Consider the following 21880-nt stretch of genomic DNA (forward strand, 5'->3'; position numbering starts at 1 on the left):
TGGACGACACTTAGTCCTCTCATTTTGTAGGCCTACATGCCTCCAAATTTATCCTAAAAAAAAACTATTATTAGAAACACCATCCATCATATACGCTGGTTCTGTTCAGAGGCGTAGCGACCCTTCCCGGCGCCCGGGGACATACTTCCAATTTGGCGCCCCCTCGAGAGCAAATTTTCGATTTGCACCCCCCCCCCTCGAACTTTTCATTTGCACCCCCCCCCCTCAAACTTTCGATTTGCACCCCCCCCCCTCGAACTTTTCATTTGCACCCCCCCTCAAACTTTCAATTTGGCGCCCCCCCTAAGGTCGGCGCCCGGGGACATATGTCCCCCCCCCCCCGCCCCCCCCTCGCTACGCTACTGGTTCTGTTATATTCAGGTAGATCTAGAATCTAGTAAACAAACTGGTTACTTGCTCGGCTAGATGGCCTTATCAAATTAAAAAGTAGTTGCAAGTATAGCGATCATAACATTTGATTGTTTTGATGAAATAGATTAATCCGGTTTCTTTGTTTAGAAATTAGTAGTATTATATAAATAGCATAAACTAAAATTAAGTTCTAAGTAATTGAATTTTGGGGGCTGATTAAATCACATCTGCTGGTTACTACGCTCATTGTTTGACAACAAGCCCAGGAGAATGCATTTCAGTCACGTGCTAGGTGAAAAACACAACAAAAATTCTGTATCGTACCATGAGAGGTGACCTAGAAATGTAGACACATTTGCCCCTTGACCGAAAATAGAATCACCGTACCTCTTTTTTATCCAATGAAAACGCGGCTCTGTGGTTCGGCCTCCAAGTTGAAGTCACATGATCTGATCGGCTGATTGAAAAGTACCTCGAGACTGCAAACGAAGGAACAGCTCTTCATTGCGATATTTATTACAATGTTGATTAGGTCTAACGATAACGCACGGACTGTTTTTGTGAAAATTCACCATTCTGACCTCAACTATCTCAAGTTGATTCATTAGGTAGGAACGGAGATATGAGAAATTCTACTGAAAATATAAGGTAATTTTTTTGCTTACACTTTCAATCTGAGCAAACTCCTAGTGACTAGGGTCCCAGAGGCAGACAACTGTTTTCTGTGTGAGTACTGTGTGGAGTGTGTGCAGTTGGTTTAACACTGACGCAGTGTCTGAGTGTAGTGTTGTCCGATGTTGTTAGTTTTGTGTTGTTGTTCCTGTTATGATACGTAATATATTCGGACGAGGTAAATATGTGGATAGTCGATCTAGACTAGATTTAGATCTGTTACATAAATAATAAATTTAATTAATATAGGCCTAGGGGCCTAGGCCTAATAAATATACTATTTTACTTATATATAGTTAGTTAGGCCCTGGCCTATCTATTGGATCTTGCTTGTTTAATTCTTAATTTATTTTAGGCCTTACATCAAATAGTAGTAGTAGTAGTATTTAGTAAATATTAAATAAACAACAGGAAAGTATTTTACATATGTCACATAGCATTTCTAAGAACAAAGTCTTCTTAAAAGATAATGTTGTATAGCTAAAGGTAATTTTTAACTTTAAACACCCATTCCATTTCATTGAAGAGTACATAGTACATAGCCAGATAATAGTTGACTAAAATTCTCAGAATGTTCATTTATTATTACAATACATCTATTTCAGAATTTGAGTGTTGTGACTTTGAAGCCAGCTCACAATGAGTTTTTCACTGGTTGGTCGTTTGTTTCAAAACCTTAAGGGATTTTACAATGGTATCAATCCAGCTACCCTTACGGGTGCCATAGATGTTGTCATTGTAAAGCAGCCAGATGGATCATATCACTCTTCCCCTTTCCATGTGAGGTTTGGGAAACTGGGTGTTCTTCGTTCAAGGGAGAAAGTGGTGAGTTGTCTGATATACTCTATACACATGTGATGTCGCTGTTATAATAGCACTTTGATATACTATTCCAACACAAATGATTAAAAATGTTCGTATTTACATGTACCTATTTAATTGTAAATTAATATAGTGCATTTGATTAAATAGCTTTGTAATAAAACTACTTAAAGTATCTTCTTATATTAAGCTGAGCAGGAGTATTTTAAATCTACTGTTGGGTATTGAGTGGGAGGCAGAGTTGAGAATTATTAACCATAAAATGTAAACTTTGGCTCTTTGCTTGAGTCCACTTGATGTCCTTAAGTCTAACCGGCTCTTTGCTTGAGTCCACTTGATGTCCTTAAGACTAACCTGCTCTTTGCTTGAGTCCACTTGATGTCCTTAAGTCTAACCGGCTCTTTGCTTGAGTCCACTTGATGTCCTTAAGACTAACCTGCTCTTTGCTTGAGTCCACTTGATGTCCTTAAGTCTAACCGGCTCTTTGCTTGAGTCCACTTGATGTCTTTTAGACTAACCGGCTCTTTGCTTGAGTCCACTTGATGTCCTTAAGTCTAACCAGCTCTTTGCTTGAGTCCACTTGATGTCCTTAAGTCTAACCGGCTCTTTGCTTGAGTCCACTTGATGTCCTTAAGTCTAACCAGCTCTTTGCTTGAGTCCACTTGATGTCCTTAAGTCTAACCAGCTCTTTGCTTGAGTCCACTTGATGTCCTTTAGACTAACCTGCTCTTTGCTTGTCCACTTGATGTCCTTTAGACTAACCTGCTCTAATTGATACTTGTGAATTGTGTTTTGAGGAGTAAAGTTAACATTTGCACTGTGGATTATCAGGTCTGAAAGGGTCCTTTATTTTAAATGTACTCATATGTTTGTGGTCAACAGGTGGACATTGAGGTCAATGGAGAGCCCACTGATTTGCAGATGAAACTTGGGGAAGCTGGTGAAGCATTCTTTGTTCAAGAGATTGAATCAGAAGAAGAGGTTAGTTAAAATGCAGTCAAGCATACACCTTTGTGCTTTTTTATTTTTAGAATAAATATATTAATTTAAGTTGAATTAAATACAGTTTAATAATTGTTTTATTAAGGTTTATTAATTTTGTGAAATTAACATTTCAGGATATACCAGCATACCTGGCCACTTCACCCCTCCCATCTTCCATGCAGTTAATGGAAAAAGGGCTTGAAGATCTGCACAAGCAAGCTGAAGCAGCTCCTGGCTGTACAGCAGAGCAAATGAAAGAAGCTGGAGAGGAGCAACAGCTTGCTTTAAAAATTAGAGACCCACGCAGTGACAGCTCTTGGGACGAGCCGAAAGTCTCGAGCAAACCAAGGAGGAAGGTGCTCAAGAAGAAGAAGCAAAAGTCAAGCGCAAACAGACAGAGCCCCCGGTCAATGTCTATGCCTGAGAATGTCACAGAGGAAGTTATTTTTGATTTGGAGGTTACCGGATCATCAGATGAGGATGAGGTTCAAAAGACTGCATATGGTGCTAGAAGCTCTAGTTCTCCAGACTTTAAAGACATGGATATGCTGCAGGGTACAACCAGTTACAGAAGGATTAACTCTTTTGGCAGTGGATCTTTTGTGACTCCTTTTAGTGAGCCAGAGACCTCACCGGTTGGAAGGTTAGCTTTAAAAATTATATATTTAAAAATAGATTTTCTAAATCATATTTTAAAACATTCATATATACATTATATCATTTAATTTTTTAACCATTTTTTATAATCAGTTTCCCCAAATGTAAAAACAATTCTTAGCAGTTAAAAATTAAATTGTGTTGAATGAAAATGCAATTTCAAAATAATTCAAATTATTGTTTCAGTCCTATAGGGACTCGACCTTCTACACCAAAGAGTGACACGGAAGTTGACAAGCAACACACTGAAGAAAGTCAAACCTCAGCACTAATGGAGACCAGCGCCACCTGGCAGTGGGGGGAGTTCCCCACCAATGTTGAGACCACTCCCACCAGAACAGACAAAACTATACTAGAACCCAAAGGTGAAGAAGGTGGGGGTTTATTTTTATTGCACAAGATTTGACACTGCTTGTGTGAAAAAAATAACAATCGGAAGGTTTTGTCTGAAAATATTTAGCCTATCACAAACCAAGGTAATTCCGTAGTTGTTGACTGGCTTTTATTCTGCTTGTTTTTTAGTTAAAACTACCAGTGGTTTCATGTCCATATGGAGCAAGCCAGCACCATCGAAAAAACCAGAGGGGATATATCTGGACGAGCTTGCCAGCATGGATGATCCTGAAATGGCAAAGATATATCTTGGAAGAACAAAGTAAGTTTGCATTGGGCTTAAATTTTGTGTTTGTTTATAAGTATCTTGACAGCTTTATCGTATATGGTACTGGCACTAATGTAAATAATAATCAATGCCTTGTTTTTAAAAACAATTTTTGTTGAAAAAACCACTAAAGTTAAGATTTTGTGTTTAATTATTTGGTGAATTTCTTCCATTGTCATTCAACAGTTAAAAGAAAATTGTCTTCCATTGATAAAAAGTAAATAAAATGTAATTCTAGTATTGTTATTTAATAGTGTAAAATAATTTTTTTCCCTCCCATTGTTATCTAATAGTGTTAAAGAAAATGAAGACGACACAGAGTCCGGAAGAGGCCAGTCCTTACCACAGTCCCCCAACTCTGTGGAGGGTGCTATCGGTGGCCCTGTCAGCTTTACCATGTCTGAACTGCGGCACCTCGGCCCCGTGGCTCTTTCGCTCTGTGGGGGCTTAAATGATGCTGAGCCAATCACTCTGGACAAATTTATGCAAAAAGTTGTCACGTTTGAGGACCTGGCTGAGAGTCCCAATATCACCTCAAATCCCGATCTGGTGGTGAAAATTCATGACAAGTAGGTTTTTCTCTTTGTTTTTTAAAACTTAGTAGAATTTTTTTTACTATTTTAAAAAGTTGTTTTGTAACAATCTATTGTGCAATGATTTAAATTTATATTTTTACCCTATTACGCTTTTGTTTTGATGTTACAGTATATTTAGTGTTAGCTAGGAAAATAAAACTTCATGTAGATCAATTACCAGTTGTGATGAAAATTGCTACACCGTTCTAATTAAAAATACTGTAATTACGTATTAGTGCCTCTTTAAAAATGTGTGCCAATTTCATTTTTTTAAAAAATTTCTTTGTTATTAACAGTCATTAGAATAAAATATGTGTACATTTTTCATACAGTGATGTTTATTCTTTTTTTATTCTGCTATTCAGGTATTACAACTGGGCAACTGCGAGTCCAATGGTGCTGTCGCAGATAGTCTTCCACAAACAACTTCCAGAAGTGAGTACAATCTTGTTTTAAGTGCATTATGCTTATTTTATTTACGTCACACTTTATTTACCTTTTTATAATTTGTTCATACACACATTTTTTCTTAAGTTTTTTTTTTGTTGAGTTTTTATTGAAACTCTAATTTGCTTTATTTTAATGTGTTTTTTTTTTTTTGTTAAATTGAAATTCCTTAAGTCTTTTGTTTACATTTCAATAGTTTTTTTTTTTTTAATATTGATCACTAAGTTAAGTTAAATTTTCCATTGTAACATTTTAGTTAATTTTTATTTACTACAAAATTTGTCACGATAAACCCAAAAAAATGAGCATTTAGTTTTACAGAAATACATTTTTAAAATAGTTTTTTCGCTTTTTTTTTACATTTTGTTTTCTCTATATGTATATATACATGTATGTATAAAATATACATATATGCACATACATATATAAACACACAAGTATGTTTAAAACACTCTGTAAGAATAAGACCCACAATATTTACTTGTTTTTTTACGCAGCAACAAGAGGTAAGCCAGTTAACATCAAAACATGCTAACAGTAATCTTTACCTTTTTTTTTTCACCACAAACTTCCAGTAAAAACATGAGGTCTATATTGTTTTAAATCATGAAAAAAAAATGTTCCATGGTTTAAGAAATAAATTTCTCCCATCCCGTTCCTACCCAAACCTAGTTTACAGGGCTCAACGTAACACTGGTCTGCTTAAAAAAACTTTGTCTTGCTCATTTTTTTTCTGCTTGCTTTGTGTTACAACAATCAGTATAGCTGTAGGCACAAACTGGTTATATATTTTCTTCTAAAGTATAGTCACTTTCTGAAGGCTATCTTTGGAGATGTTTAGATGTAAAAAAGAATGTTTATGCATGTGCATTTATCTTTAGTTACATATGTGAATAGATTTATATATATTTATATATATATATATATATATATATATATATATATATATATATATATATATATATATATATATATATATATATATGTGTATATATATGTATATGTATATATATATGTATATATATATATATATGTATATATATATATATATGTATATATATATATATATATATATATATATATATATATATATATATATAATTATTCATACAAACACATATATCTTCCTATGTCAGTCTTGTATAAGATTGTGTAGGTAACTGTTACCAGCTGTCAAAAGTTAGTCAAAGAAATAAAAACTGAGCTGTCATGTATTACGTTATAGTTTCTGGACATTTCTTTTAATGCAGTTGACTTTTTATTTTTACCCTGCTTCTAATTTGGATCATCCTTAACAATTTCCTTTTCTGTTGCACTATATTTCATGTAATATATACTTCTCCAAGATTATTCAAGGGTTCTTGTTTTAACAATATAGGGGTCATCCATTTATTGCGTCTACAAAATAATTTCAAGCCGCCCCTAGCTTATTCCATTTTGGATCCCTTAACTGATGTGGATGTCCACAAAAATGTAGTAGTCCTCTAAAAACATACTTCTGATGTTGTAAGCTAAGCTGTTGCTTTTAACAAACTTAACCTGAGCACAGCGGTTTAATTGTATAGATTTTGTTTGTAAATTAAATGTTTACTGTTTGTTGTCTAGGTAAGTATTTTAATGTTAAATTTAACATGTGGATGTCCATATAGACCCAACCCTCCCTCTTAACTTACCTAATACTTTGCATTCACAGAAGTCATTTTTATTTAGATTCTCCTCCCTCTGTGTGGATGTCATAAAAATGGATGGCCCTTATTAGAATGATTATTACCTATACCTGTATGATAATTGCTTTACAGATATTCAAAGTATCAAAATATATAAAGCAAAGAAAAGCACTGAATTTTACTGATAATTCCAATGTTAATCTGAGGTTAAAATTACATTTTAAAATGTAGCTTTTCTTTGTTTTTATTATATATTTTGATTTTAAAATTAATAGGACATTATAAATGATTTTAAATCTCTAAAAAAAAATAACTCTAGTGTTAAAAATGAGGGTTTTTTTTTTTACAATTCCAGCCAGCAATAAAAGGGTTAGAAAAAGAGCACATGCCAAAGAAGAAAAAGAAGAAAGGTTGGTTCTCCTGGGGTAGGTCTGCCGAAGTTGAGGCAGACATTGAGCCGGGGCAGAGAGGGAGTGACACAGCAAGCAGCACAGCTACGTCGCCAGGGACAGAGAGTGTAACACCAGTATGTAAACATCTGTCTATATAACATATACACAAATTGAACCACTATACATATAGGCAGTTTAATACTACTTAATATTTTAATCCTATAACTACACATTTTACAAACAGTAATATCAATATAAAAGTTACTTTTAATTTTTTGTTTAATAATTAATAGAAGTTAAATTTATATTAGAAATAAAGTGTCAGTAAATTTTTAATTTTTAGATAGGTAAGTATTTATTTTACTTTAATTTATTTTATCCGGTAAGTGAATTTAATAAATCACACTATCTTTGAATTACACAAATCATGTTCTGATGGTTTATCTATGTTTTATTATAGAAAGATGCAGCTAACTCACCTGCTCAATCCCCCACCCCCACACCTCCTGCTAGCAATTCAGGCACCCCGAGAAAAAGGACAGAAAATATTGTCAGGTATACTCAATAACTGCTTGGTTAAAAATGTATGGCTTGATGCCTTAGTTGTAACTGGTACTTGTAAAAACGCTTGCAGGTTGTATCGAAGCCTTGTTCTTGGTAGTATCGCTACCCCAATCCTAGTCTAAACCTTTTCCTTTTCCTCACCTTAAGGCGATACCAAAAGAAAAAACCTCGATACCAGACTCAGTTGTTTTTATTGGAACCAAGCAAACAAAAAAAATGTAGCAAAAAATAAACGAAACATCATTCCAATTACTTAACAGTTCAGCTTTATCTTATCCATGTTTTTAACAATTTTATTTGAATGTCCCCAGACTTCAACAAGAAGAAAATACATCTACAGAAACAGATACAGACGCCTCTGAAAAAGACGCCTCTAAACCCTCTTCCCCGCACCCTGAAACACTCAATGTGCCGCAGACATTGAATGTGCCAACGGCTATGACTGTCCTACAGGCACACCAGGCCTCTCAACAGGACACTGACCCTGACTCACGCAGGCGACATCCCTCTTCTGCTAGTGAAGCTGGGGGCACCAAAACTAAGAAGGAGAAGTACATCAAGACACTGAGGCTTTCTTCAGAACAGATTGTAAGTTTTTTTTCGTCTCTGTTCTTCTAACTTTTATTTGTTTTATAAAGCTGGACTGCTGTAGTGGAATAAAATTGTATGCTTAAGCGTTACAGTACTTTTTTTGTTATGGGAGTACCATTGCTTCTACTTTTTGTGCATTTGTGCTATTTTTATTTACCCTAGCCCTAATCCTTACCTAACACATACTGGCATTTTTAAAATACATTTACTGATTAGTAAGCTTATAGCTTTTTTTTTAATTTAGTGCAACTGTTATTTTTTTAATGATTAGCTTTTCACTATGTTTAAAAAAAAAATAAGTAAATGACGAGTGCTAAGTTGTTATGTTATTTAATCTTATGATCAGCTGAAGATGAAGCTGCGTGAAGGCCACAACGAGATCTCATTTTCTGTGACCACCCAGTACCAGGGAACCACCAGATGTGTCTCTCATGTTTACCTGTGGAGCTATGATGACAAGATCGTCATCTCAGATATTGATGGCACCATCACTAAGTACGTCATGTTTCGTACCAATTTTTCTTCCAATCTTTATAATAAACTTATTGATTAGTGATAGAATAAAGCTTCCATTAATTAATTTTAGAGTTTAGACCACTTAAAAAGTGATGAAACTTGATGTAAGACAATTTACAGTGGAAGCTAAATTTTAAATTGTTTTCTTTACTCAAGGCCTTTAACTTAAGTCTTGTAGTTGTATTATTTTTTTTAAATTGCCAAAGAGAGAGCTATTTATTTTAAATGCAATGATCATAAAGTACAACACACTTCTTCTGAATTATGCTGGTTTTAAAGTTGATTCATAATTTCAAATAATTTTTCAATTTTCTTTTAGATCGGATGCATTAGGTCAAATCCTGCCCATGATTGGTCGGGACTGGTCCCAGTCAGGGGTGGCCCAACTTTTCACCCGCATCCAAAACAACGGCTACAAGCTGATCTACCTCTCTGCTCGGGCCATTGGCCAGAGCCGCAGCACAAAAGACATGCTGAAAAACATCAAACAAGGGGATTTGGTTCTACCTGATGGGCCTCTCTTTCTCAACCCAACCTCGTTGTTTAGTGCTTTTCATAGGTACGAGAGACTATCTTAAACAAACTTAAGAGCTTTTCCATGTAATGTATGATAAGTAAATAAATTCTTCATTTAACTACACAAGTTATCAGTGTAGTTTTGATTTATAAAGTAATTATTTATTCAATCATTTTATTTTTTACAGGGAGGTGATTCTTAAAAATCCTGAAGAATTTAAAATAAGCTGTCTGAAAGATATTGCTGATCTTTTCCCATCTTCACCATTTTATGCTGGGTTTGGTAATAAATTAAATGTGAGTGCATTAGCCTACAACTTTATTTCATGCGTTCATTATTATAACTGGATTTTCCATTAAAAGAATGAAATATTTTTAACAAAACTAAAAAAGTTGTTCTAGTTTTATTTTGCAATCTGTCATGTATTTTATGTTATGTATTTTTTATGTTTGTATTTATTTTATTCAGGATGTTATAGCCTACAGGGCGCTGGATATTCCCAACTTCAGAATATTTACCATCAACCCACAGGGACAGCTCAGACATGATCTCTCTCTCACTTTCTTATCATCGTAAGTATTTCAGTTCATTCATTCACCCATCGTAAGTATTTCAGTTCATTCATTCACAGAATGATCTACCCAGATGTAATTATTTATTTTTAGACTTTTTTTTGTTACTCTTTGGAAATATAAAATTCTATAACAACTTTTCACACAGTTGTATTTCAGTAACTTTTGTAATAAAAAAATAAGAATTTTTTTTTTTTGCTTTAAACTTGTTTTTACTTTAATTTATGATGCTGTCCTAAAAATCATTTAAAAATACTCTATATGTATAAACCATTATTATTTTAAATAATTGCACAAATCTTAAACTTATTATGTCATGCTATAAATCTATACTTCTCTATCAACAGGTATTCAGGGATGTCCGACATTGTTGATCATTTCTTCCCTTCACTAAACCAAGTAGACAGAGGAACATCAGTTGAGTACAACCCTGTCAACTACTGGAAGTTCCCCATCCCTGAACTAACCCCAGAGGAGCTTGCCCAGCTGTGTACCACCAGCCAAGCCCCAGTCGAGGCTGAGAAGAAATGACTAGGGGTTGCCAGGGGGCAGGAGATAGTCAGAACAGTTCACACTCCCAAGTACGAATGTATAGCGGTGTCCTTTGTTGAGGCGGAGAAGGGCCGACCACGACTTAACTCGGCACCGGCCGGCAAACCTGGTGCCGAGCTGTTGAAAAAAAGTTTTGTTCTGGCCACTCAAAACTCTTCGACCAGTAAACTTGAGACTGCGGAAAAAGAAACTAAAAAAACCTCACTTGGTTTTGGTTTTCCAGCAAGTACAACTTGTAAACATAGCGGTGATTTACTTAGTAACAAATCTGTTTTAAAATCTACTGAAAAGGCAGCTGCTAAGGGATTAACTATGCATGGAACTGGTCCCTCGTACCTTAACAACAAAGGGAAAAAAGTGAAGTTTTTTATTGAACAAGAGGGAGATACTTTGCAAGCTGCCATGGTGGGTGGATTACCAGCTGACAAAGATCTGGTAGCTAACTGTGATATGACAAAAAATAAATCAAATTCTTCATCTTTTTTTAAAGATAGGAATTTTAGCTCAGATCCAGATTTAAGAAAAGTTTCTTCAGGAAATGACCCTGCAGTTGATTCTGTGTTGCTCAGACCTCGGAAAACCTTACTACCTGTAAGTGATGCGGACAAGTTTGAATCAGGATTTAATATTTCCCCCCGTGGCTATTACTGCGACCCAACAAGTTCTCAAGAAAAATCTCATCTACGTCACGTATCACCTTTCACTCAAGGCTCAAAATCTGCCGCGGAATGTACACCTTTCGACAGACTAGGCGCGCTACACACCAGTATTAGGAACTCTGTTTTCCAGGACCACTGCATACACTGTCGCTGTCAATCTCAGAAGTCATCCAGGTCTCTCTACCCGAGCCTACAGCGCAACTCCAGTGAGCTGTGCTACTGTGAGGAGTGTGATGTATTCTCACCACTGTGGGAGTGGACTTACCCCAACTCTGACGAGCTCTACTTTGATTGCCTGGAACCAGGTGATTACACTGCTAAGACTGCTGACGAAAGCATATCAAGGAATTCATCTTCATCGTCATTCAAATCAATCCCCCAGTCCCCTGAGCCCTCAGCGATGGCCTCCCCTGAATATGTGACCCCGTTGTTGTCGGCATCATATCTACCGGCAACTTCAACCATGTTTACGTTCTGCGTCACTTCGCCACCCAGTAGTTACATGGCACCATCATCACCCTCTTCAACCCACAGCTCAAGTAAACAGCCTCCGTCAATGCCAGTTGTTACCCTCTTCAACCACTCTGTCAACTTTTGGCACATGGAAATTGACTAAAACTAGATGAAAAGTAGAGGTTACGTTGATTTCTCCTACCTCTAATTAAACCACCCATGAAAACATGTATTAATCCACATTTATGTTATTAGCATAATTATTGACCATTGAAGCTCATTGTTTCTGTATATGTGTATATTTATTTATGGGCTCGGTTTTTTTTAAACAGTTCATAATTTTGACAGTGGTGTGGGCCAAAAATTAAGTTTTTATTCAGAAATTAGGCTTAGCGGTAGAAAGTTGAACAAAATAGAAACCCTATTAGTATTGTTTTTTAAGAGGGGGGGGGGGGGGGTTATAACTTTCATCTTGTTTGTTGCTATAGACATGAATTTTATAACACATGATCAGTATTACTCAGTAAAATATCTTAGTCAGCTTTTAACCCAAGTTTAAAGTAATTGTCTCTATAAAATGTCCCGGTATGTCTTGTATTAATTTATCTTTAAGCAGGGAGTGTGCTAAACATGAATTAGTTTATTTAAATAATGTAGATAAATATAACCAGTAATTGTTGCTTTGAATATCATTCTGTTTCTTTTGTTTATTTGACAAAAGCCTTCAGAAATTGCACCAGTTATTGCATTACTTTATTTTTCAGTTGTTTTATTATGCCTGTTTTTTGTTCTGCTTAGCTTTGCAGCTTTTTACATATTATTTGTTACATAGTCCTAGCAGTAAACTTGTTACATTTATTGTTCTACAAGGTTAACATTGTTCTAGCTTTAATTACATCAGATAACTTTGCTCTTTAACACTAAATATATAAGTTATTGGAAGTGTTTCTCCAGCTGTTTCTATAGCTTTTTAAGGACTGGATTCTTTTAAATGCTGGTTTTAATTAAGAAAAGAAAATATTCACCATCTATATTTTAAAACCCAAAAGAATTGAAAGTTTATTTTAGTGTAAATACTCATTTAAAAGTTGTTTTTTTAAATTACTTAAATGGCTTGGGTCATTTTAACTTTTTTAAAACAAACTGTTAATTTAAATTTTTCTTCATATCAAATATGTTACATATTGTGTTTTTAAAAAAAAATCTAGCTCATTTCAAAACCAGTTATTCCCGGTTAAAGTTATCAAGTGCTAGATCTATATTGTGCTAGAGAAGCTAACTTAAAAGTTATTTGTCCACATGCACTGAAAACTCTTTCATGTCAACATAATTTTTTTTATTATTCAGACCCTTAGCTCTACTGCTTGTTGTTATGTTTTCTGCAGAAAGAGTACATTGATCTTGAAACAAACAAAAAAACTTGTGATATCTTTTATTCAACACCGGTGCCAAAAAGCTTCTTTTACTTAATTGGAAGAACTTTTATTAGCCACATAAATTGTGGCCCCTCCAAGTTTTGTCACTTAGTATCTATGATTTATTTTTAGTTTATCATTCTGTAAAGATTTAAAAGGCTGGTTTTGATAATAAAAACGGTCCCTAAGTTATCATTTTACTGTAAACTATCCAAAAATGTGATTCTGAGAAATTTCTACTTCATTATCTGGTATCTTTATATCTATTTTTTCAGTTTTCTATTTTTAAAAGATGATTAAAAATCATTTTTAGTTTTTAAAAAAAATCTGAAAAGAAAGGAAACTAACTGCGAATATGTTCATATATGAGTTAAATAAATTTGAAACATCTAAAACCCAAATATCAACATCATTTTTGGCTTAGCTCAAAATAGCTCGAGGTGCAGAACAACTCATCTCATTGTGGAGGGTGATAAATCTATTTCAAGCTGTAATATAAAAATAATTTTGTATTTTAATTTATTTTATGACTAATGTTTATACTACATTTTATAATTTTTCAAACTAGAAAACAATGGTGAAATACATTTGTTTAAAATTACAGCAAATAAGATTGTTTATTTTGAACTTTTAAAAACTTATTCTATCAACTAATTTCATAATTGTTTTCTGGTAGTAAATGTTTCTGATTTGTAGTGCAGTAGTGTGAATAGTTTCTTCTTTAATTATTTATGTTAGTTCTGCTAGTTGCAAAAAAAAAAAATGCTTACACATAGCCCACCTTGCTGTTTGGTTAACCAGGTAACCACCACAACCATGTATAACTTACCAACGCTTTAACCATCCCCCCCCCAACCCCCCAAGGATGATTACGCTCAATGGCAGCTGTATATTTAGCTTATCATGACCTGGTGTTGTTTCTGCAACTACCTGACATCGCTGATGCAGCTGGCAGTAAATCACACCTGTGTTGTCTATATCTAATCTGCTGCTTGAACTTATTGAATTTTATTTGTTGTAAATTAAGAATGCTTTACATATTGTAACTTGTATAAAAAAACATAGCATATTTAGTAAATTAACATACCAACAGTCATGTAAATTTGTGTATACGCTATAAATAGTTTTTAATGTCAAAAGATGTCTATATTTACTGTCAATGAGACTAATAAACCTTCCTTTTATTGATAAACAAAAACATGCATTTAAAAAAAGATATCCTTTACTTTCTATAAAGAAGGTGCAACTTAGGTATAACTTCAGGTCTAACTTACAGATTATCTAGTAAAAATATTCTGTGTCTCACACCCATTTAATTTTCTAATCATTCCAAAACCATGAAGCATTTTTACTTTCATTTCTCAATGGCGTAAAGCTCATTTTTTAATTCATTTTTATTACTTGTCCTTACAAAGGCAACTATTTTAATTACTACATAGGTTGTTTGTTTTTTATAATTGTACAAATTCATTGGTCAATTATTTTTTTATTTAGTCATTCTTCATTTAAAATGTTCTGACAAATATGAATGAGTATATTTATAAATATTGTTACAAATTCTTTAACTTTTTGTAGTGTTATCAGATGTTTAATTGTATTTAACACCTGAATAATAAAGGGACTGCTAAACCAAAACATGTGACTTTGGTTTCCAGACTCAAGGTAATAAAAACTTTCAGCTATAGAGGGGAACGTAAGACAGGTTTTAAAGAGAGAAATTTTACTGGGCGTAAAAGAAAATAAGCTGTGATACATATGACGTTAAATTAAAAACAAATGGCATAGCTTTAAAATGTTTCATATTGTAAATTGTGATGAATGGGCAATGAGTCAATATTTCAGTTATATGTATGTATCAATACTAATTTTACTATGATACACTTTTATTCATAGCTGGTTATATTTGTTTATTGTAGAAAAAAACTGTTAGAATAATTCAAGTATAGGTTGAAGTCAAAAAGCCCATATGACCAATTACCAAACATTCCTAAATATTTTTTTGTAAAATATTTGACTCGTGGTTTGTTAAAAATATGAATTTGTCATTTTGTTATACCTCATCATTATATAATTCCACCATCAGTTAATTACCTACTTTTTTGTTTGTCCTCAGTAAGGGCAGGGTTTCAACCCTTTTCTTTAATTATGCTAAACTTGATTCATTCTTCTATGTTAGGAGTGTAATTTCCAGTGTTGTTCTTTATTTACTGGATTATGCTAAATTCTATTATTTCTGCTGTGTAGGTTTTTGGTTGTGGTAGTCATTTGGTTTTTATTTGATGGTCAGCATTTGGTCATTATTTGGTGGTCATAATTTGGTTGTCACTATATTAAAACATTTTTTCTTTCTCTTATTCAGGGTAAAGAACTGTAGGTTTTAGACATTGTTTACGGGTCGGCCTTAGAATATGTTACATATATTGATATAAATGCTCTTTGAATTTACCATATGTTAGTCATGGTTTTTTATTATTAGTATAATGTTAAGGAACTTGCAAATCTTAGAATAAATGCAATACAAACTTTGCTTTACCTTGAATGTGTGTTATTTTAATATTTGTTTTAACTAATGTAGTAAAATAAACAGCTTAATTTCATTAAGCAGATTATAATTATTTTAAAATATAATGTCTTTCAGTTAGAAAGATAGAGATTTAGGGAAAAAAATAATTTTCATGTATTTTGTACATAATGAAACATGTGTATAGATTTGTCTCCCTTAAAATGTTACCATGAGTGTCACCAGTGATTATGCCAAGCCATCTCAATTCATGAAAATCTGTCTCAACATTGATTCTGTGCTGCATCAGCACTAATCTGTGTGTTGATGTCATCATCTCATTAGCTTGTATCAATATTATAAGAAAATTGAATTTCTTTTATGATGAATAAAGTTAAAAATAGAACTGATTTTTGTTGTGCTGTTTAATTACTGTAAACTACCTATTTCAAACTTTATGGGGCAGGTGTAAGTAGAGTTCACCTGTTTCAGCGAAGGGATCGTTTGGTCAACACTATGCCCAGCTTCCTTTACTTTTCTTGATGTTAGGTACCCATCGGAGCTGGGTGGACTCAGCAGTGATGTTATAAAAGGCAACAAATTTTTAAAAAGTACCTTTTGGTTTTTAAATTTAATATAGCAATAAAATAAGTTTAAATAAATTTTCAATTTCTGTTTTTCAATCAAATAAGAGTTAATGTTACAACAGCATAACACATTAAAGCTGATTTTAGTTTCTTTTTAACAACCTGATTTATTAAGCAAAAACAATGTATATGATTCCAGCAATGTGGAGCATATTTTTATAACAGCAGATGCATAATAGGCCCTACATAAATATTTTTGTATGTGAAATTAATACTTAAAATAAAAAGTTTATCAATGTTTAAAAAATCTATAATTCTAGTTCATAAACAACGAAGTGGAATCTTATGAGCAAGTTTTGTGAGATTTTTATGATTACCTCCAGTACATGAGTAACAAAAGTTGTAGTGAACTAAATCTTATAAGAAGGGAGAGGGAGTTTTGGATAATGAATAAGTTTAATTTAGAATAGGCATACACAGGGTGTGCAATACAATATTTTAAAACTAATCTTTTTCTGCTGCTGCCCAAGACACATGTTTCACATGAAGTAGAGTTCATCTATTTTTGAATGAGCTCAGCATATGCAGGGATAGTATGGTCAACACTATGCCGAGACACCTTACTTTCCATAAAGTAAGTCAGATACCCATTAGAGCTGAGCAGACTCAGCGAGGTCCTACAGACTCAACCAGGTGGCCAAACTGGTGACTTTAAGGTTAGCAGTTGTAAACTCTACTATCCGACCACACCATCGCTACATATATCATAATATATATATATATATATATATATACAAGTTAAACTAAAATGAAAAACCTGTTTATCACAGTTGTCTAATTAAACTGATTATAAAAGTGATTTCTTATAATCTAGTGAGTTTAAGGACTTGTTGAGCGATAACTCTTCATATAAATAAATAAAAGAATTTTTAATTGACCATTGCAATAGTATATGGAATAGCCTAGGCAGCTAAACCTAAACAGCTTGAAAATCATGAGATAGTCTTGAAAAATGCAAAAGTAAAGCTAAAACAATTGAAGTGAGTGTAGTTTAAATAGAAATAAGATTTTTTTTAAAAAGAAGTTCCCCAATGGTAGTTTCAACTGACTGTTAGGTACAAAAAGTTATTAATAATTATTTGATTCTCGTTATTTAAAAAAAAGCTGACTCAATTTGCATAAATTTCCCTTAATGTAAGGGATCCAAAAAAAAACAAAAACACTTTGAACAAGGCAATAAACCACCACCGTTGGTCACATTTCATTTGTCAAAGCTAATCTTGAAAAATTAACTAATGTTTTGTTTAGAGGATATTTGATTTGCAGTTTTATACAAAAATTATTGTTAGGACAAATTTTCATAATGTATTGTTCATTTCCTTCATCAATAAAAAAATAATCAACAAGTTGTATATTGTATGACATTAAAACCATTTACAACAATTCAATAATACAGCTGAATAGCTTTAAAAATAGATCATGTGACTTAGAAACAATTTAACTAAAATTTACATGGTTGAAATGGATTACTACTTGAAACAAGTCACCATACATATTTCAAAACTACTGATTTCAAAATTATAACTCTTTAAAATAAAAAGATAATACTCTGCATAGTTAGATTTTTAAAACACTTGAGGCTAAAATTTTAAGAAACAATATTAGATGTATTAAATATTGCTTTGCTTAGACTTGATTGCCCATGTTTCCCCATTTTCAGATTCTGTAAATTTGAATAGAAATAAGACAATTCAATCAGGCAAAAGAAGGTAATAGAAAATCAAAACACATTCACACTGAATGTATTAGTTTTAACTGATAGGTACGTTTGTTTCTAGAGTATGAAGATTTTATTGGTGGAAAGTTTTAAATTGGTAAAGATACTTCTGATTGTTGAAACTAAATTATAATAAATATAATAATATAATAAGCATAATTATATTTCATTTTTCTACTCTTCAGACACTTAATAAAAGAACAGCATTTATTTAAATTTAAGGAGCCACACAAGGCTACTTAGAACTATGTTGCTAACCAGTGCCTTAACCATAACCACAGCTAACATTTGTAAGTGATTACCAACTACTTGCCTGTTACTTCATCTTTCTGCAGTTTCTGGAGATGTAATGTCACATTCTGAACTGCCATGGGAAAGACTTCTTCAGGCACACCCTGAAGAGAGAGCAAAATTTTGTAGCATCAAAACAGTAGTACCCATTTCTTTCAAAATGGCAGATAAGGTAGAGTCCACCTGTTTTGGTTATTTCTACTAAAGAAGAGAGTAGGTGGTCAATGTTAAGCCCAGCCATCTTCTCTTTTATGGGACGGTGTGGCCTAGAGGTAGAGAGCTAGACTGCTACCCAAAAGTCTCGAGTTCAAATCCGGGTTCAAGTCAGTGGAATGTCACTGAGTCCACCCAGCTTTGATGGGTACCTCACATTAGGGAAACAAGGTGGTGGGGCATAGTGCTGATCACACTATCCATGTGCCGAGGTCTCTGAGGCAGATGAACTCTACTTCATCTGCCCCATGTGTCTTGGGCACGAACAGGAAAAGATTTGATGATCTTCTTTTTCCCAAATCAAGATACATAGCCATCTTAACAGGTTGGACTAAAGAATGTTCAATAACATAACCCAGGAACTGAAAATGATAATGCATTTAATAACAGGGTGCTCTAATAACAACACATGTTGTTTTTTTTACTTTCCTCATATTTAATTATATTTTCTTTAGACTAAAGAAAAGTAACTTTTACAAATACAAATCACATTATCTTTTTAAATGTTGAAAATAGTTTTCATAAATGTTACATAAGTAACACTTAATTGACAAACTCAGAGTACTAGCTCACATGGAAAGGCTTGATATCTAAACCTCTCTTGTGAATCTGGATGCCATTTTTTGCATTAATACTTGACCAACAAACAGAATTCAGTAGTTCAGATATTTTTAGGGAATAAGATACATTTAATTCATTTTTAAATAAATATTTTTAGAACATATTTTTTTAATCTTACCTTATACACTCCCTTTACAATGTCTAGGGCAGTAATCTTTTTCCCAGTGTTGTTTTTTAGAAACTGGACAATTTGTTGTTCTCTATCATTTCTATGCTTGATATAATACCGGATTATTTCCTCTGGATTCAATATTTCAGGGCCATGACCTGGGTATATAACCTTTGGCTTGAGTTCAAGAAGTTCATTCAATGTCTTCATGTACTGTTGTAAATCCTCAATGATCTAACACAAATAGTGTTCATGTAGATTTTATCATTACACAACAACGAAACAAAATTTTTAATAAATCTTTAAATATTACATTACTATTATCCTGTGGATTTAGAGGAAGGACAATTTAAGTGGTGGTCTGCATGATGAAGCTCTTTATACAAAGCTTTGTTTTACCTCTGTCTTGCAGTTTACCTAATTCAGACATTTCTGAATGGACATTATGCTGGCCACACTATCTCAATCTCATACATGGTCATTACCAGCTCAAGCTATTACTTAATAGCCAGACTGGAACAGGATTAAGAGTCTGGCATTTCTCTCACCCATGTCACCAGCCACTAGACGTGGGTTTCTGTCAGACTTTTGCTTCCTCCTCCAGTGCATCAAGTGAACTGGTTTGGGCATGAGGTGCGGTTCGGTCGGGCAAAACTTAAGGTCTCAAGTCCTAGATCCGAACATGACTTTAGTGTCAGCAAGAGAACTGTCTACCGCCAGACCATGCTGGCCACTGGCCACACTAACACCCAACTACAGATAATACCTACATATATAAATATTATTTTTCCACTCCGTCATTCCTAATTTTAAAAACTTAAAAATTTAAATAACAGTTAATTAAATGGAAGTAAATGTATTCAAATATTTTAATACTCTTATTAAATCTTACTGTAGTTGATCCACCAAGTATTGTGTCCCCTGAGAAGACAGAACCATCTTCCTGTAACTGTAAGACAATGTGATCTTCAGTGTGACCTGGGCCATAGTAAGCTCTGGAAGAATAAATGTTTACATTCAGAACATATTTAACATTTACATATTTACATATAAAAAATAAGAAAACGTTTAGGAAAAATGAAAAGATTAGATAGTGAATTCAATGAGGGAAACTTTATTTTTTTTTACATTTTTCTCTAATAACAGAAAACCATTTATTTTTCATATTCTCCTAAAAATCTGCTATTTACTCTACACAACTATGAATACTTACTTGAGTGTTGCTCCTTCAGTTGAAAATACATGTCTATCTTTAATAAAATTGTAAGTAGTCTCAGTCAATGCTACATCTGGACAAGATTCTCTTTTCAATTTAGATATTCGAAATTCTGGATCAGAATATATATATACATACATATATATATATATATATATATATATATATATATATATATATATATATATATATATATATATATATATATATATATATATATATATATATATATATATGTATGTATGTATGTATGTATATATATATATATATATATATATATATATATATATATATATATATATATATATATATATATATATAAATTATAAATAGTTACTAAGCGTTATCTTACATACATGCAGCTTAAGACACATCAACCCCACATCCGCTAATTTTAGAACTACTGCTAGTCACAACCTGAATGGAAATATCAGCTAAGTATATGAAGAATGGCTGATGAATGTAACACTGCAAATGCAATAATTTATTAATGTTTGCTAATAAAGTGACGTTACTTGTGCCAAGAGCTCGGCAGATATCATCAACCCCTCCAACGTGGTCATGGTGCCAGTGAGTGACAATGATTTCCTGTATGTCCACTGCATGCTTAGCTAAAGATGTCTTGAGTAAATTAATATACTCCGGCACATTTGGGTCTCCTGTATCAATAAGAATTCGCCTGAAAAAAATGTACATCATATTATTTATTATTAGGGTGAATTGGTTTTTTCATTTATAAGAAGATTTTTCAACATTTTATTTTTAGCAATGTAAATTTTAGTAACTCAAAATTAACAGAAGTGTGATTAAGAATAAGATGTACATGATTGAATTGATAGTTCTTTGGAATAGCTGTAGAGTAGTGTAGAGGAAAGGAATAATAATTTTTACAAAAATTGTCCATGTCTTAAATTTTTTTAAAGTAGATTTGAGGGAATTCTTTTGAGTACTTTTGACTTTTAATGAATGGTTTTTATAAAAGAAATTCGTAGTAAGTTAAGTTGTTAACTGTAAGTCAAGTATGCATTGTAGACTTACCTTTTACCTGTTCCTACTAAGTATGTATTTGTACCTTGTAATGTAGCTGGACCAGGATTACAGCCTAAAATTCTAATCACTCTTTGGGACAGTTGTAAATATTTGGGTATTACTTCTGCCATTTTGTTGATCATGTGACCTTGATTTGTTGTTTTGGGATATTTTTAGGCCTTTAGATTTTGAGAAAACGAAAAAATCAAAATAGGGGGTCGTCCATAAATGACGTCACACTCGTAAGGGGGAGGGGAGTCAGTAATTTTGTGGCAGTGTGTGATGAGGTGGAGGGGGGGGGGTCAGATAGTGTGACGTCAAACTTTTGCATTATAAAAAAGCAATGTTAGAAAACGAATTTTAGCTGTTACTGTTATTTCGCATTTTAGAAAACTGTTTTAATTAATTATTAATTGTAATAGGAATTGATTAGGAATTAAAATACTCCA

The 21880-nt window shown here is 33.1% G+C and overlaps 3 protein-coding genes across 4 annotated transcripts; 2 read left to right on the forward strand and 1 right to left on the reverse strand.

The window, feature by feature from the left end:
- Positions 1 to 759: 759 nt before the first annotated feature.
- On the forward strand, positions 760 to 10605 carry LOC131943724 (phosphatidate phosphatase LPIN2; the record flags this gene model as incomplete). Of its 2 annotated transcripts, none has more annotated exon segments than XM_059303944.1 (16): positions 760 to 1020; positions 1650 to 1869; positions 2749 to 2847; positions 2985 to 3493; positions 3694 to 3881; positions 4030 to 4162; positions 4462 to 4737; positions 5109 to 5178; positions 7213 to 7383; positions 7710 to 7804; positions 8125 to 8401; positions 8751 to 8899; positions 9240 to 9479; positions 9625 to 9733; positions 9906 to 10009; positions 10357 to 10605. In XM_059303944.1, coding segments are annotated over 15 exon segments (2790 nt in total). In that variant the 3' UTR covers positions 10541 to 10605.
- Positions 10606 to 10609: 4 nt separating this feature from the next.
- Positions 10610 to 16538, forward strand: LOC131943725 (uncharacterized). The gene has a single exon (XM_059303946.1). It carries the CDS (start codon positions 10874 to 10876, stop codon positions 11834 to 11836), a length of 963 nt encoding a protein of 320 aa, XP_059159929.1. The 5' UTR covers positions 10610 to 10873; the 3' UTR covers positions 11837 to 16538.
- A 412-nt stretch (positions 16539 to 16950) lies between these two features.
- LOC131943726 (endoribonuclease LACTB2) lies at positions 16951 to 21647 on the reverse strand. Its single transcript, XM_059303947.1, has 7 exons — positions 21441 to 21647; positions 20918 to 21081; positions 20400 to 20514; positions 20079 to 20181; positions 19196 to 19420; positions 18266 to 18347; positions 16951 to 17898 (listed from the first exon to the last, which is right to left on the reverse strand). Exons 1-7 carry the CDS (start codon positions 21572 to 21574, stop codon positions 17846 to 17848), a joined length of 876 nt encoding a protein of 291 aa, XP_059159930.1. The 5' UTR covers positions 21575 to 21647; the 3' UTR covers positions 16951 to 17845.
- Positions 21648 to 21880: the final 233 nt, after the last annotated feature.

The sequence above is a fragment of the Physella acuta genome, unplaced genomic scaffold (assembly GCF_028476545.2).
Source record: "Physella acuta isolate Inbredline_101_S28 unplaced genomic scaffold, ASM2847654v3 ptg000465l, whole genome shotgun sequence".
NCBI lineage: Eukaryota > Metazoa > Mollusca > Gastropoda > Physidae > Physella > Physella acuta.